The sequence below is a fragment of the Rousettus aegyptiacus genome, unplaced genomic scaffold (assembly GCF_014176215.1).
Source record: "Rousettus aegyptiacus isolate mRouAeg1 unplaced genomic scaffold, mRouAeg1.p scaffold_m13_p_6, whole genome shotgun sequence".
NCBI lineage: Eukaryota > Metazoa > Chordata > Mammalia > Chiroptera > Pteropodidae > Rousettus > Rousettus aegyptiacus.
Genome location: NW_023416309.1, coordinates 71665654 through 71681284, shown reverse-complemented (window position 1 = coordinate 71681284; position 15631 = coordinate 71665654). Strand labels below are relative to the sequence as shown.

The 15631-nt window shown below is 41.6% G+C and overlaps 1 protein-coding gene across 2 annotated transcripts in view; it reads left to right on the top strand.

The window, feature by feature from the left end:
* The window catches only part of GLP2R (glucagon like peptide 2 receptor), a 53391-nt gene extending 40168 nt beyond the window's left edge, over window positions 1-13223 (top strand). For both annotated transcript variants that reach the window (XM_036223673.1, XM_036223674.1), the window contains exons 11-13: window positions 4546-4684; window positions 11747-11788; window positions 12825-13223. In XM_036223673.1, the coding sequence (XP_036079566.1) occupies window positions 4546-4684; window positions 11747-11788; window positions 12825-13160 (517 nt within the window). In that variant the 3' untranslated portion in view covers window positions 13161-13223. The remainder of the gene's footprint in view (window positions 1-4545; window positions 4685-11746; window positions 11789-12824) is intronic.
* The last annotated feature ends 2408 nt before the right edge of the window (window positions 13224-15631 follow it).

The window sequence follows — 15631 nt, the reverse complement described above, 5'->3', positions numbered from 1 at the left end:
GAGCATGACTCTCAACATATGTACACATAGTGTGCTGAACTAATATATACCTTATAACATATACCAAAAAATAGAAAATTATGAAGAATAGATAAAAATGAATATACATAAAATTTCTATTTTCTTCTTTTGTTAGATTGTCTTCTGATACCAAACGGATCACCTTGCACAGTCCCAGAGTGTGTGCTACCCAATGATCTTAGGGAAGCATAAATCAAGATACTGGGGAGACCCAGTATGATTTAGGATAGCTATTTAGGGAAGAGAAAGAGTAACATTGCCTGACATACACGACGTGTCTGAAAACTTTCCTCTCTCCCATATTTGTATGAGAAAAAGGCTTGAAAAGAGGAAACTGGGTGCATGCCTACTTGGGCCTCCCAGGATAAGATACCTCATCTTAGCAAGTTTGTCAGTAACTGGTGACCGTACTGGGGACTTATTAGTGTTCCTGAGTGGCTGAGACTTGGAGAGCTGATTGATGCAAACCAAACTTATGAGAGATTAATATGTAAATCAGAGTATACAACTATTCATTCTTAGAGGCTGTGGAAGGTGGGAGGGAGGAAGGGAGGGAGGGAGGGAGGGAGGGAGGGAGGGAGGGTTCCTCCTTGTGCCTCCAGTCCTCTTTGACACCAGAAGATCCAGAGACACAAAGTGGTCACCAGAAGATTGTTGGTGACATCCTCAAGTAAAGTGATTGGCAATGAAGGAATCCTTGCTGGTGTCCTAAAAAACCACCATTGTCCTGTGGTGCCACCTGCATGGTGAGAGGGAAGTTCATTCCCCAGAATCTCCACAGATAGGACTGGATAAGTACTGTGAACTCCCTGCTTCTTTGTGATAATTCCTGCCATTTTGGTCAGCCATCTGCTTTCTGTTTACTGACTCTTCCTCCATGCAGAGTACAAAGCAATTGCATTGCTTGTGATTATTAATTAGCTAAACGTCAGGGCCCTGTCGCTCAGGACACCCATTTGCCTGTTTTTCTCTCCAAGCAGTGCAACCTCCTTTGTTTCCAAGTTCTAGGAAATGAACTTGGAACCCCGTGGGTCATCAGCACCCCCAGTTTACACTGTACTCTTCCATGTTGGAAGGCTCTTCTCTTCCCACTAAGTGATGGGGTCTAGTGCATTTTTTGTCTAAATTCTGGTAGGAACAGGCCTGCCTCCAACTTTCCCAGATTTTTGAGAACTTTCAGAAAACAGCTCTCAAGATTTGGTCCCCCTCCAAGAGTCTATTTTAGGAAAGTTTAAGTTAAACATATTTTAGGCCTTGCCAAAATGGCAAGTTGCTAGAAGCTGGAGAAACTTCTGTAGTCCCAGCCATTGTCCCTGGACTTCCACCACTGAAGCAGAGGAAACTGTAACTGGCTCATTCATCTGGCCTGGAGAAGGAGAGCATGCCTGAGGGAGAGCAATGGTCCTGGAAGGCAGAGAGACATCCGTGGACCCTCGGTGCAGTCGGAGCTCTCTTTGTGTTGCCAGCACCGAGATGGCTCCTTTTCCCTAGACAGTTTTAACTGTTATTGTGATGCGTGGGGCAGAGCTCTTAATGAATTTATAAATGAAAATCATTTCTTCACATACTAAACCCCAGAGCTCTTTATGAAAGGAATTTCTGGTGGGCAACCAAACACACCATAAAATTTACAAATGGAAGTAAAACTGATCAAAGTCGTTGAGGTTGTAAGCAACTCGAGGGCAGGGATGACTCTTTAAAAACAAGGATAGCTCAATTTTAGGGATCATTCATCATGTATCAGATACCACTTATTTGGAGGGTTTGCCACATGGTTAATCCTTACAATTACACTGTCAGGTATTATTATTATTAATATTATTATTTTACTATTTTATATTATATTAGTAGCAGTGCAATCCCCAGTTTTACAGATAAAGAGGTTAAATAATTTACCCAGGCTCAAGTACTGTTTCTGCTTGGATTTGAACCCAGGCCACAGATAGTCTACTACCTTTGAGCCTAGCTCCTTCTCTCCCACTGTATTTACTCAGATGCTCAATAAATATTTGTCAAATAACTAAACCACTGTAATAAACTAAGCCATTTAAATAAACAAATGATTACAAATGAAAAATAAACATAAACAGTTCATAAGAGTAAACTGCTATAGATATTTATGGCTTTTCATCTGAACAGGGACACAAATAATACTTTGTCCAAGGAAAAGTTAGAATGAGGTGAAGAATGGGAAATCCCTTCTTAAATTCATCCCAAGAGGTGGTAGTTACTAAAATGGCCCAAAACTTCATTAAAAGGTGGTCATTCTTTAAAAATCATCTCATACTAAATGTGGGATCTTGGATTCGATCCTAGAATGTGAAAAAAAATATTAGTGGAAAAACTAGTGAAATTCATATAAAGTCTGGAGTGTAGTTATTAGTCATGTACCAATGTTGGTTTCTCAGTTTTGACAAATGTACCCGTTTATGTAAAATTTTAACATTGGGGGAAACAGAATGAAAGGTATCTGGGAAAACTCTGTAGTATTGTGGCTACTTTTCTACAGATCTAAAGTTATTCTGAAATTAAAATTTTATTTAAAAATCATAATATCATAACAAAGCCCTAAAAATAAGTTGACATGGGTACATATGTGAAAATGTGAGTATGTGTCCTTAAAACCCAGATAACCAAAGGCAAGCGTCACAGACTCAAATGCTTGCAAGGTTGCAGCAGGCTTATTGGGGGTTGAATACATGTTTCCTTTAAAGGGACAGCCACCTTTAGGCTCTAGCCAATTATTGCCAAGCAGAAATTTGGGCCCAGTGTTGCCAGATCTCCCCATATTTCAAAAGAAGCTGGAAACCTGGACATCTTTCATTGAAATCTCCTAATCTTTTAAAGATGTCTTCAGTAACAAAAATCTCCTCCTAGGATAAGCAGAAAATGTCTGTAGATCAAATATAATTCATGTTGCCACTTTGGAACCTCTGAGCTAGAGGGGTTTAAAACACTTCTGGAAATTAAAAACAGGCACAAAAACAAAACACTCTCTTGAAATAGTCTCTCCTTGGGAGCACCTATTTGTTGCTTAGCTAAGTGAGTGCTATGTGGGTGGGAGTAGGGGAAGATGTGAGCTCAGCACAGGAGAACCACATTATGAGGGCCTGTGTCTCAGACTCCCCACTCCTTGGCCTCTCTTTGATGGTTAAGGCCATGGGACATGCAGCCCATGTGCTCAGGTGGAGTCCCTCCTTCTTGGTGACTTTTGCTCAGTTCTTACAGTCTTGAGGTCCTTTTAGGGCACAAAGGTGAGGTATTTTGATACCATTGCATTATAATGGCTCTCACAGACACAGGATTTGCAGTAAGTGCTGCTTTCTCTTGGATGGAGTTGAACCTCCCTGAAGACACTGTCCATGAGCTGTCTGTGACCCTCCATATTTCCACATCTTTAATTCCACAAAATTTGAGGGAAACCTCTTGGTCTGACCTTTTAAATAAGTGACTTAGGCTAAAAAAATCATTAGCTCTTTTTCCCCCCGATGTGTATATGATAGAAGCTTTGTTTGTGTCCTGAATATGAGTCACCATCACCAATTCAGTTTTAAATCAAGAAGCAGCTCAATGGTAAAGAGCAGTTGTTCTCAAATGTAGCCAGTTGTCAGTATCCCATGGAGAATTATTTAAAAATTCACATTCCCAGGATCTAGCCTTCAAGAGTTTAGATTTAGAGGGTCATCACTGGGACTGAGGAAGATGTGTATGTGTATATTTGTATGTATATATACATATATATAAAACTCTGTAAAAAATTCTAACTGTCAAATAGCCATGTTTGGGAACCACTGGTATGTGATATGGAATGTTTGGGATCCAGCTATACACTTTGCATGTGGGTGGTACAAAGGAATGTTTGTCTTTTTTGTGTAGAGTATATACAACAGGGAACTTCCACATAGCACTTTTTATCAGGAGGATCAATTTTTCATTTCCTGTAGCCCTTGCCATCACCAGGGTTGAGGGGAAGCATGGGGGCTGATGATGAAACCCTGAGTAGAGTATGCAGGGCCTGAGTGTGAAGTCAGAAGTCTTGCTTCCAGGCAGATATTTGCCACTTAATGGCTGTATGATCCTGGGCAAGCCATTCCCCCCACCCCCTTCTAGGCTCAGTAAAACACTGACAGTAGAGGTCCTGAATATAAAAGGAGATAGAGACACCAGTTAGCCAGGCAATAGGATATTTGTCAAACTTGGTATAGTGTCCCAGAGTGACAGCCATGTGCATGAAAATCTACCCATCATGCGAAATGTAGGTATATCCTAATCTATATGGGAGAATTTATTCATTCATTCTTTCATTCATTCAATTCATGTTTTCTGAGCATCTGCTATGAGTCTGGTGTTAGGATACATCAGTGAACAAGACCACACTGGCCTTTAAGGCATTCTATGTGTAGCCAAGGAAACGAACTGGAAAGTTAACTATAAAAGCTTCAATAAAGGCATTCACAGAAGAACAGAAAATGTTGCCTTTTTCCAATGTGGCCCTCATGAAAGTTATTTGGTTGTCATTTGCAGATTGGCAAAATCAACACTGGTTCTCATTCCTTTATTGGGTGTTCATGAGATTCTCTTCGCTTTCATCACTGATGATCAAGTTCAAGGATTTTCAAAACGTATACGACTCTTCATTCAGTTGACTCTGAGCTCTTTCCATGTAAGTAAGCATCTGAATCAGGACACATTGGCTTTGTAGAAAACAAAATGCCCTTAATCCAAACAGGCTCAAAATTGAGAAAACCCACAGATGAAAATGGAATCAACAGACTTTATCAGTGAGAGCTTTTGGTATCAGAAGGGTGTGTAGACTGAAGTGTTGCCTTGAACCTGCCAGCATGATGTGATGACTAAGAAGGGAAAAGTGGTCTGTTTCCTAGCCTGTGATAGTTGAAGTGACTCATGATCATATTAACTGTGAAGGTCAACATGAAGCCTTTTATTAAGTTCCTATTTTCGCTGGGTTTTCTGCAGAGCATTGTGCAGGTAACATAGTCAGAACACAACAAAACTTGGGTAGGGACAAATGAGTGAGACCAGGAGGCTCTTGAACCTTGAAGGGGCCTGAAACAAGAAACAAGAGACCAGATATGGTTAATTTACCTGGGTATTTTGGTTATCTGTTGCTTAAATTGTTGTCTATTACTCAGTGGCCTTAAGTGACAATAATTTTAATGATTTCTCATGATTCTGGTGTTCAGAAATCCATGTAGGACATAGCAAGGATGGCTCACCTCTGCTGCATGTGATACCTGAAGCTTAAACTTCCAAGATGGCTTCTCCACTCATATATCTGGTGCCTAAGCTGGAAAGCCTTGAATGGCTGGGTCTAGTTGAAGTGGCTTTATTGGGATCAAATTTCTGGGGTTTCATTTCTCACTGTCGACTACATTCCTCAGTTCTGTATAGTCTTAAGGCCTATCACTCACTACATGTTCTCTTCCATGGTCTCTCTAGCAGGGTAGCTGAACTTCTTACATGGCAGCAGTTCAGGGCTTCCAAGAGCACAAAATCAGGAGCTTCAGGCCTTTTAAATGCCCAGGCCTGGAACTCACACAGTGATACTACTATTGCATTCACTGTTTAAAGCAAGTCACAGACCCAGCCTGGATTGAAGTGGGAGAGGCAGCACAAGGGCATGAAAACTGGGAGCCAAGGATTGTTAGCAAAGGCCTCTAATGCAAAGGAATACCTACCACAGTGTAGACATAGCGAAGGCTTCATACAGTCACAATCTTGAAGTTAATAACCTTAAAATGCTAGTATAGGGGCAGGATTTCCCGAATGGAGAAAAGAGGAGCTTGGCAAATCCTTCTGCAAAAAGCAACAATAAAATTGGGCAAAATTGTCAATAACATCCATTTCAGAACCCTGGAAATTAACCAAAGACATAGAAAAGATTGAGAAGAGTTTATTCAAGAAAAATTACTGAATCTCAGTAAGGGCAATGTGAGTCTGTACTGTTTTGCCTGAGACTGTTCTTGTCTTCCAATCCTTCCTCCATCAATGAGGAAATTCTAGTGAAAACTAGCAGTTTCACTGCAGAAGGGGGCTGACTTGATATAGGTCAGAGAGCAGGAAAAGACCATACCCTGAGGCACTGTCACATACAGTGGTGATCTTAGTGGCAAAGGAACAAGGAAAGAAAATGTCACAGCCAGAGACTGTGATCCTAGGTGGGTGGAGAGGATCAATATTGGGGTAAGGCAGCAGTAGAAAGAGTCAATGAACTTGGAGATAGGCCAATTGAGATGATCTAGCCTGAGACACAGGAAAAAAATGAAAAATAACAGACCTTTAGAGATCTATGGAATATCATCAAGAAAATGAACATATACATATGGGAGTCCCAAAAGGGTAGAAAAATCATTTGGAGAAATGATGGTTGAAAACTTTCCAAATTTGATGAAAAACATTAATTGACATATTGAGGAAGCTCAATGAGCTCCAGATATGGTAAAACAAATTTTACATCTAGAAACATTATAATTAAACTGTTGGAAGTCAAATACAAAGAGAAAATCCTTAAAGTAACAAGAGAAAAGTTACTCATTACTTATGAAGACCAATAATAATGCTGACTATGATCAGAAACATTGGAGGCCAGAAAGCAGTGGATGACAATCAAAATGCTGAAAGAAAAAATAAGTCTACCAAGGATTTCATATTCAACAAAATGATGTTTCGAGGTTAAGGTGAAATAAATACAAATAAACAAAGACTAAGAGAGTTCATTGGTAGCAAACCTTCCTTAAGAAAAGTGTCAAAGGAAATCCATTGGGCTGGAAGAAAATGACAGCAGTCAATAAGTCAGATCCATATGAAGAAATAAAAAGCACTTTTAGAAAAGGTAAACACATAGGTAAATATGAAAATATAAATATATTTATTCTTTTTAAACTGATTTTAAAGATATAAAATAATTATAATTGCATAAATTAATTATAAACTGTATTATTGTTATAAGCTGTATTATATAAAGATCTAATATATTATGGCAATAGTAGGCTGGCAGCTATCTCTTCCATAGAGCAAGGATTAGAGGAAAGTTTTTATATTTCACCAGAATTGTTAGTATTAACATGAAATAGATTGCAATAAGTTAATGTTGTAATCTCTGGAACATGTGTGAAGAAAATATCTCAAAAAATATAGTCAGAATGCCAGCAGAGAAATGAATATGGTACACTAGAAAATTTCTGTTTATCTGCAAACACTTAAAGTCTCATTGAATCCTCATATTATCACTGTGAGGGAGAAATTATTATATCATTTTAAAGATAAAGGAACTGAGATTCAAAGAACATGCATATATTAATAAGTGTGAAAGGTGAGATTTGTATGCAGGGCTTACTTGCTTGTACCCAGTATGCTATCATGCCCATCAGGTGCCCTGTGAGTATCAGTACCAGGAGATACAAAGTTCCTTACATCAGAGTCTTAAAGCCCCTGCTGCCTACAGGGTCAGATGCTGCAATTCTGTGGACAAAGTAGAGACAATGTACCTAACCACTGCACACTCACCAAAGGCCAAGGAGACAGAGCCTGAGGAGTGGTCTGGGAAGTTGGACAATGGTTCTTTTTTCCTCCTGTTAGAGCTGAATTGTGTGTGGCTTTGAACTGAGACCGAAAACCAATCAGTAACGTTTTTTTCATTGTGAAACCATGTTTGATTTATGTCAGTCTTTTAGAGGATTTCAAAGGCTAAGGTTTAGTAATTTGGCTTTTCTATATTATTTGATCTTAATCTTCTTCAATAGGTAATCTCAAATTAAAAAAAAAAAATTGCAGCTGTTATATCACTGGTATTTGGTGGCCCTTTTTTCATGTGAGCCCTAGATCATCTGATCTCATACACCTAAGGCCAGCCAAGGACAAGACGTTCATGAGAGCTATTTGGGACAGATTTCTGAGAAGGAATTCTAGCCTATCTATCATACTCCTCTGGCAAGGCAGCATCTCTTGCTGTGTAATAAACTACCCCAAAACTTCATGACTTAAAGCAATAACCATGTTACTACCTTTAATGGTTCTGTGAACTGGGTTGTCTACATTCAGCAGGCCACTGCTTTCGAGACATGTAATTTTTGGTTGGGACTGCAAACATCTGAAGGCGTGATTGGGCTGGAACAGCCAAGATGGCTCATTCACATGGCTGGATATTGACCTGGGCTGTTTGCTGAGCTCAACTCCCAGTTGGAGAGTCTCAGTTCTCCTCCATGTGGATTCTCCATATATCTTGGGTATCTCCCAGCATGGCAGCTAGACTCTCAGAGCATCCCAAGAGGAAATGTTCTAAGAGGGAGAAAGTAGAGACTTACAACCTTCTTGAGGCATAGGATTGGAAAGTCCCAGAATGTCACTTCCACCACATTGAATTGGTAAAAGGAGTCATGAGGTCATGCCAGATTCAAAGGGAAAATAAGGTCCACCTCTCAATGTGAGGAGAAGCATATGCCTGCAGAGAGGGGTGGAATTGTTGAGGGTATCTCCGGAGAGTAGCTACCACACTGGATCATTTGGTCCTATAGCCAAATTGAGCTCGGCTTACCACCATGCGACACTGAGGAACCAGAGTGGCTCTGCAGACTGAGCCAGAAAACATGCTTAGAAGGCTTGTGCATAGTCAGAAGCCTCCCACCTCTGAATACCCCTGCATGTTCCCTTCCATCCCACCAGGCAAAGGTGAGAGCATGGGTGGGCAGATGCGTAGGTCCACATTTTGTGGGTCACAACTTAGTGAATCAGGAGAAATCAGCATTGGCTCTAACATCTTTCTTTTCTTGGCATTTTGGAGGGTCCTCCACTCTTCCAAGGGTTTATTGCTTAACCATTTCTACTAGCCTCCTGCAATCAAGGGATCTTTGGAGAGACCGGCCAGTGGTACCGACATATGTTCTGTGAGACCTCTCCCTTCATAGTTGCTTTATCTAGAATGAGAGTTAACCAGATTCCCAGGTATTCCTAAAACAGTGAATCAAGATCCTGAGGGAGCGAAAGAAATGTTTGTAATGTGGAATCTTAATTTAGCTAACCCACTTATGAGAACTCTAGCATGCTCTAAGTCACCCTTCTAATATCATGTGTCTGGAAGCAAATACTACTGGCCCTGCTAACAGGCACCTGTGAATCCCTGGCAAGACTGCATCTGTGAAAATGATTAACTGGTACCACCATGCTCCTGTTTAGAGCTATAGCCTTGGGATAGCTAGGTGCGTAAGAGAAGGAAAATTCCACACTGTTGGGGAAAATCTAAGCGTTTGATTGCTATAATGATAACCAGCATGGAGATCTCCAGCTTCCATAAGAAAGAGCGTAAAAATTTTCCTCCAGGGCAACATTTTTAATTCCTTTTCAATTTCATCATTGTGACCAATACTAAACCTCTCTTACCAGCAATAGGGGTGAAAGAACTATTATTAAGAGAAATGGGAGAGTCAGCCTGCACTGTGACCTTCACTCTTCAGTTGGAATGTGTTTTTCCTTGTGAGTGGCGGCATTTTATGAGATTTTTTCCCATGAATGCTCAAGTACTTGGGTGCTGTACACATATTCATCCTCGATATATCAGACACACACCACAAGTCCCACAGACCCCCACATCACAGGGAAAGCAATGGCATGGAAATGACCACATTTGACTGTTTAACATATCAGGACATGTAGAAGTCTGGACAGACAGTAGAAACAAACATTAAGTAAAGCATACTTGATTCCAGACCTCTGACAATTAAGCAGTAAATCCAAAAAACTTTTCCAGCATGAAGAGATGATCCCTTTATTTAAACTTCCCCAACACAAACACCTTGTAATTGAAATGCTGTGTAAAGGTGGCCTATTATTTTCATTGTGACCCTTGTGCTCACAATTTTAAATTACTTGGAAGAGAACAGAATGAAATTATCTCAACATATTTTATAAGTGGTCTGACATTGTACAAGGCAAGACTCTTTTAGTGGTAAGTGACAGAAACTCAACTCATTCCTTCATTCACTCACTCAGTTATTCATTCAAAAAATATTGTTGAGTTCCTATTAAGTTCTAGACATTTGTTTAAGGTGCTGGGGATCTGACAGTGAAAGAACTAAATAAGGATGCTCAGCTTGTTTGGTGAGAGGAGAGAGACAGATAATAACCAAATAAAAAATAAACAATATAATTCTGGTGCTGTGGAAAATAGAAAATAGAGTGCTATGATAGTTACCAGCTTGGCCATTTGAAGTTGAGTAGTAAGGAAAGACCTCACTTTTAGATGATATTTGAGGTAAGGCCTGAGTTTTGAGAAGCCAGTTAGGCAGAGATTTGAGGGAAGAATGGTTCAGGAAACAAAAAGCGTGAAAGGACCTGAGGAAGAAATCAGGTGTGGTAGCCAGTCTCCAGTATGGCCCCCAGTGATCACTATCTCCTGGTAATTAAGGCTTTGAGTAGTCCCCTCTTACATTGAATAAGTTTGACCTATGTGACCATTAATGTACTGTGAACATGAAGGTATGCGACTTTTGAGGGCCTTGCTTCCTTGGATTGCTCCCTCTGGGGGAAGCCAGCTGCTTGTCATGAGGACACTCAAGCAACTTCATGGAGGGAAAGTGAAGCCTCCAGCCAGCAATCAGCACCAACTTGCAAGGCATGGGCACCATCCTGAAAGCAAGTAAAGCCTTTGGATAACTGAAGTTCCAACCAACATCTTGAGTGCAGCCTGAAAATTGACCCTGAGCCAGAACACCCAGCTAAGCCCATAGAAAGCATGTGAGATGATACATCTTTATTATTTTGGTCAATTAAGTTATACAGCAAGAGATAACCAATACATGAGGTTGAGATGCTGGAGGAAGCCAGGTGGCCTGTGGGGCTGGAATATTTAATTGTGGTACAAGATGAAGTCAGCGACAAAGAGTCCAGATGGCCTTAATGCCTTCTGTGGTAGATTTTATTTAAACCTAAGTTTGATGAGAAACAATCAGTGTGAAATTATCTATTTTTTAAAAATATATACTTTGACAAGAGCAATGAAAATTTCAGCATCAGCCAAGTACTCAAATTCTATCTTTCACTATCTCTAGCCTCAGTTTTTCTCTCTGTTGGCTTCATCCTCAGATAGGCTCTCTCCATGCAGCTGGGAAGATGCCCAGAAGTAGCTCCAGGCCCACTTTGACTAACAGCTGGGAAATGCAGGGAAGAGGGTGCATCCTCTCTTCTTTCTCAGTGAGAGGAATTCAGATTGGCCCTGTGTGGGTCACATGACCATTTGTGCTGATTATTGTGGTGATGGCCATCCTAGAACATAAGGACCACATGATTGACCCTGCCAGAAGCCTAAAGAGTAGGAGTATGAAAATTTCCAAAAAAGGAAAAGATGAAAGTGAGACCAAAAAAATCAGCCAATGTCCATTATGGACAAGTAGAAATGGGACAGCAGCCTTGCACAGTGTTTGTACAGTTGAATGAATGATATAGGGTCTTTGGGGTTTAATCATCATTGACCTGTAAGCACCTAAGCAAACACCTAGGCTGATCTGTGTGGTGGGTGTCAAAGTAAGAAGAGACTTCATAAAACTCCAGGTTAATTACTATTACTAACTAATTCTAGTTAGTGCAAGCAGTGTAGTTGCCTGCCTCTCTTGGGGGCTGCTAGGACTAGCTGAGGCCTTGGGACTTCGTAAGTAGCTCTCAGACATATCTCCTGCTGAGTTATGTCTCATGCTACCTCTTCCTTTTGTTCCAGGGACTACTTGTGGCCTGGCAGTATTGTTTTGCCAATGGAGAGGTACGTTTTTTATGCTGCCATTCTAGCTTCCTGAGAGGCTAGGATGGAATCTTACTGCCCCTGGAGGTTTCTGGTTATGTGATGGTGCCATGGGGGAATGTGCGGTGACCAGTATGCACTGGGACAAAGCTGTACTGTGAGGTTCCAGAGTAGAAAATAGGGGGCTGCTTAGATGAATGGGAAAAGGATTTGAGATGAGCGTAAGGAAACTCAGAACCCAACCCTGGCCCTGCTAGAGAAATGTTTGGAGTGTTGGTATGATAGAGAGAACAAGCTTGAACCTCAGAGTCTAAACATCTGGATTCTAGTTGTGACTCATCCACCTAGAAGCTTTGAGTTAGTCAGGTCACCATGGCTCTTTGAGCCTCAGTTTCCTCATCTTTAAAGTGGGAATAATAACTATCCCTATGCTCTAGTGTTGCCCTGGGCATGCTGAGCTCAACGTAAAGGTCTAATACCTGGTAACTAATTATTTTCATTATTAATGTCATTACATAGCCCCAGCCAGCAATCTACTCCTCTACAAAGAGGCTTGAAATAGACAGGGACAGAGACCAGAAGTTTTCTTCTAACTTTAGAAGTTGGTAGAATTTCCAACCCCCCTTTCATTTTCCCCTTCCCCCATCCCAGGTTTAAATATTTATTTCTGTCTCTTCCCACTAGAATACAAGTTTTTTGACAGCAAATCCTCTTCCATCTTGCTCATTGCTGTTTTTTTTTTTTTTTTCTGTATGTTCACACAGGGGTTCACACAGGGTAGGTCTCAAATGCTACCTCTACATAGTTCTTTCCTTTTCCTTTCTGTTCAACCAAATCTCAAATTTTTGTCTCCTTTCCCCACTGTCCTGCTTAATGGCCTCATAATATCAGAACCAACTGCTCTACTCACGTATATTTGCTCCTCTTTGTTTATCTCCCACAATTAGAAGTAAGTTTTCCAGGGGTGGCACAGAGTAGCCACTCAGTAAATATTTTCTGAGTGGACCCATGACCACATGACTCCAAGACAGTAACCTGTCCTCTTCTCACCTGGCAGGTGAAGGCTGAGCTGCGGAAACACTGGGTCCGCTTCCTGCTAGCCCGCCACTCAGGCTGCAGAGCCTGGGTCCTGGAGAAGAACTTCCGATTCCTGGGGAAATGTCCCAAGAGGCTCTCCAAGAGAGACAGCGCCAGGATGGCACAGAAACCGCAACCCTCATCTGGCAGTGGGCAGCAATTACAGCTGACCATTCAGGGCCTAGGGCAGCCAGGTGCCCGGCCCCACCGGTGCCACACAGCCTGGCCCTGGGTCAGCAGCCTGTCTGAGAGCAGTGAGGGAGACTTCACCCTGGCCCACACCATGGAGGAGAGTCTCGAGGAGAGTGAGATCTAGGCAGGAGGCCCAAGCTCTGGCTGTGTTCCCTGAAATGGGTGTGGGAGGAGGAGGCCAAGCCAGATAGGTGCTGCAGGGTAGTCATTACCCTTCCCACATACCAGGCCCACTTTGACATGAAGTCTATCTTGAGGTTTTTTCCATTCTCTGTATGAAAGAGGTTGCGTAAACTCTCACTGCTTCTGCCTGTCATTGTCATCCTAATAACTCCCACTTGTATTATTAGGCTCTGGGGCTGGCCCTATATTCAAGTGAATGGAACCCCATGATACAGAGAGATGCCTGTATGAAATAGAGACCAGCAGGTATCTCTTTCTTTACCTTACATGCAAAAGGTTTCCATCAGAATTTGGGTTTAGGGTATAAAAGGACTAAATGCAAGGTTCCACTCATGGCAGAGATTCTGAGAGATTCTGTCTGGGACGATGGCCAGCAATGGGAGTTGTGTAACAAGCATCTCGGGTAACTTTGATGCAAGCCCAGTGTGTGCGGGAGCTAGAGGTCCCCTGAGCTGGCCAATGGCAGGATGAAGCCAGTGGAGTTCTGCATTCCATCGTTCAGCTTTGACTCACCTGCTCTCCTCAGCCAGTGTGCAACCCCACACCACCCATTAGAATCCCGCTCCTTTTCTTCTTCACTCCTCTTCCTCTCTTGTCAAGTCTTTCTTCCTTCTCTCCATCTTAATTCTTTATCTGTGTCAGCAAGAGCTCTTTTTGATAGGTAACGAGCCCATCTGTTCCTCTGAGGTATGGCCCCAGCTCCCAGGGCTCCTCTGAAAGTCACTATTGGTCCTTTCCTCTCCTTGCTGGCTCCGCCTGCCTTTCTGAACTTGGCTTCTTCGAGTTTTGCCTGCCCTAGCTTCTCTGACACTTTGGGTTGGCCACTGACACAGCAATCAATGGCCGTACCTCCTGCTCCAGGAGGTTTGCCCACTGCTCTCCCTGACCCTAGTCTCCATTGATAAGAATTCAACTCCCCATAAGGAAATGGATGCTGAAAGCTGGAGGGGCTCAGGTAAAGGGATAGGAATGTGGATGATCTGGACATGCTGAGGGGCTCACTGAAAGGGCCAGGCCTGTGGGACCCATTCTGTCGATGGAGAATATGAATTTCACTCCAGATGCCAAGTGGAGGGTGCTTCTGGAGGCTGAGGAAAGCCCAGGCAATTAGGGTCAGGCTCAGTTGCTGAAAGATCAAAGGAGGAATGCCGTATGGAAGCAGGGTGTTAATGCTCAGGAGGGTTGCTTTTACAGTCTGTAAAATGTATGTGTATGTTGGTAGAGTATGTTGCCGTGGGACTAAATATCACTTTATATTAGAGGGGGTAGATATGATATTTCTCAAGTAGAGTTGCCAAATTTAGCAAATAAATACATATGATGCTCAATTAAATTTGAATTCCGGATAAACAAATTACCTTCTGTGTAATACTTTATCGAACATACTTTATCTAAAATTCAGTTTTAATTGTGCGTCCTGTGTTTTACCTGACAACTCTATTTTCAAGGATACTTTGCAGTAGGACAGGAATTAGAGGCAAGTAAGAGTGAAAAATTTAAGAGAGTACTAAAAAAATCTCAGTTGTCAAGATCAGTAATATTTTAATGCAATATTTTTAAATACCAAGTCTGCAAACTATAGCTCATAGGCTATTTATACAAATAATGTTTTATTGGAACCAGGGCCGGGATGACGGTGAGGCCAGTTCATGCAAGTGCATGGTCTGATCCTGGCTTTAACATTTTGGTAATTTGCTCATTATGAACTTTTTACCAATTTTTATTTTTTAAACTATCACATTAAAATATTACTTATTTTGAGGACAGAGTTTTCTGCCTCTTACCCCTTAAGTTTTATATCTGAGGCAAGTACCCATCTTGCCCTCACCCTAATCCTGGCTCTGCATTGCAAAAGGAGAAACTGAAGCTAAGGCACTAGGCAAGTGCAGAGTGAAGCAAAAGCTTATTTGTTTGTGTGTCCAGATTACCCATAATCCAATCATTAAATCATATGCACTTCTAATTTTTTCTTTCTGCAAATGTTCCTGCCTTTTCTCATCAGCCTATTAGCTCCTAGAAAGCTGGGGCCCTGTCATGTCCTTAGCTTACTCAGCACAGTTGGTTCAGAGTAGGTGCTCAGTACACATGCATTGAATGAGACAAGACAAAAATGTCTCGTGAGCTTTAGATGCTGTCAGGGGTCAGTTATCCAGGATCCTGTCATTTATAAGTGAAGGGAGATTTTTTTTTTTTCATAGCATTTGTAAATATGCTCTTTCCCCGTCACAAATAGGGTGGCATGCACACACACACTACTGGCTCTTGTCCTGCTAGTGATTAAAATAACAAGTTTATTTAATTTTATTTTGTTGATTTCACATTTGTTTCTTACTGGAGCTGAAAGTCTCTCATGCTCAGGGGAATCCGGTGCATTGTTCCTGGTACTAAGGGACCCATCGGTGAATCTGTGGG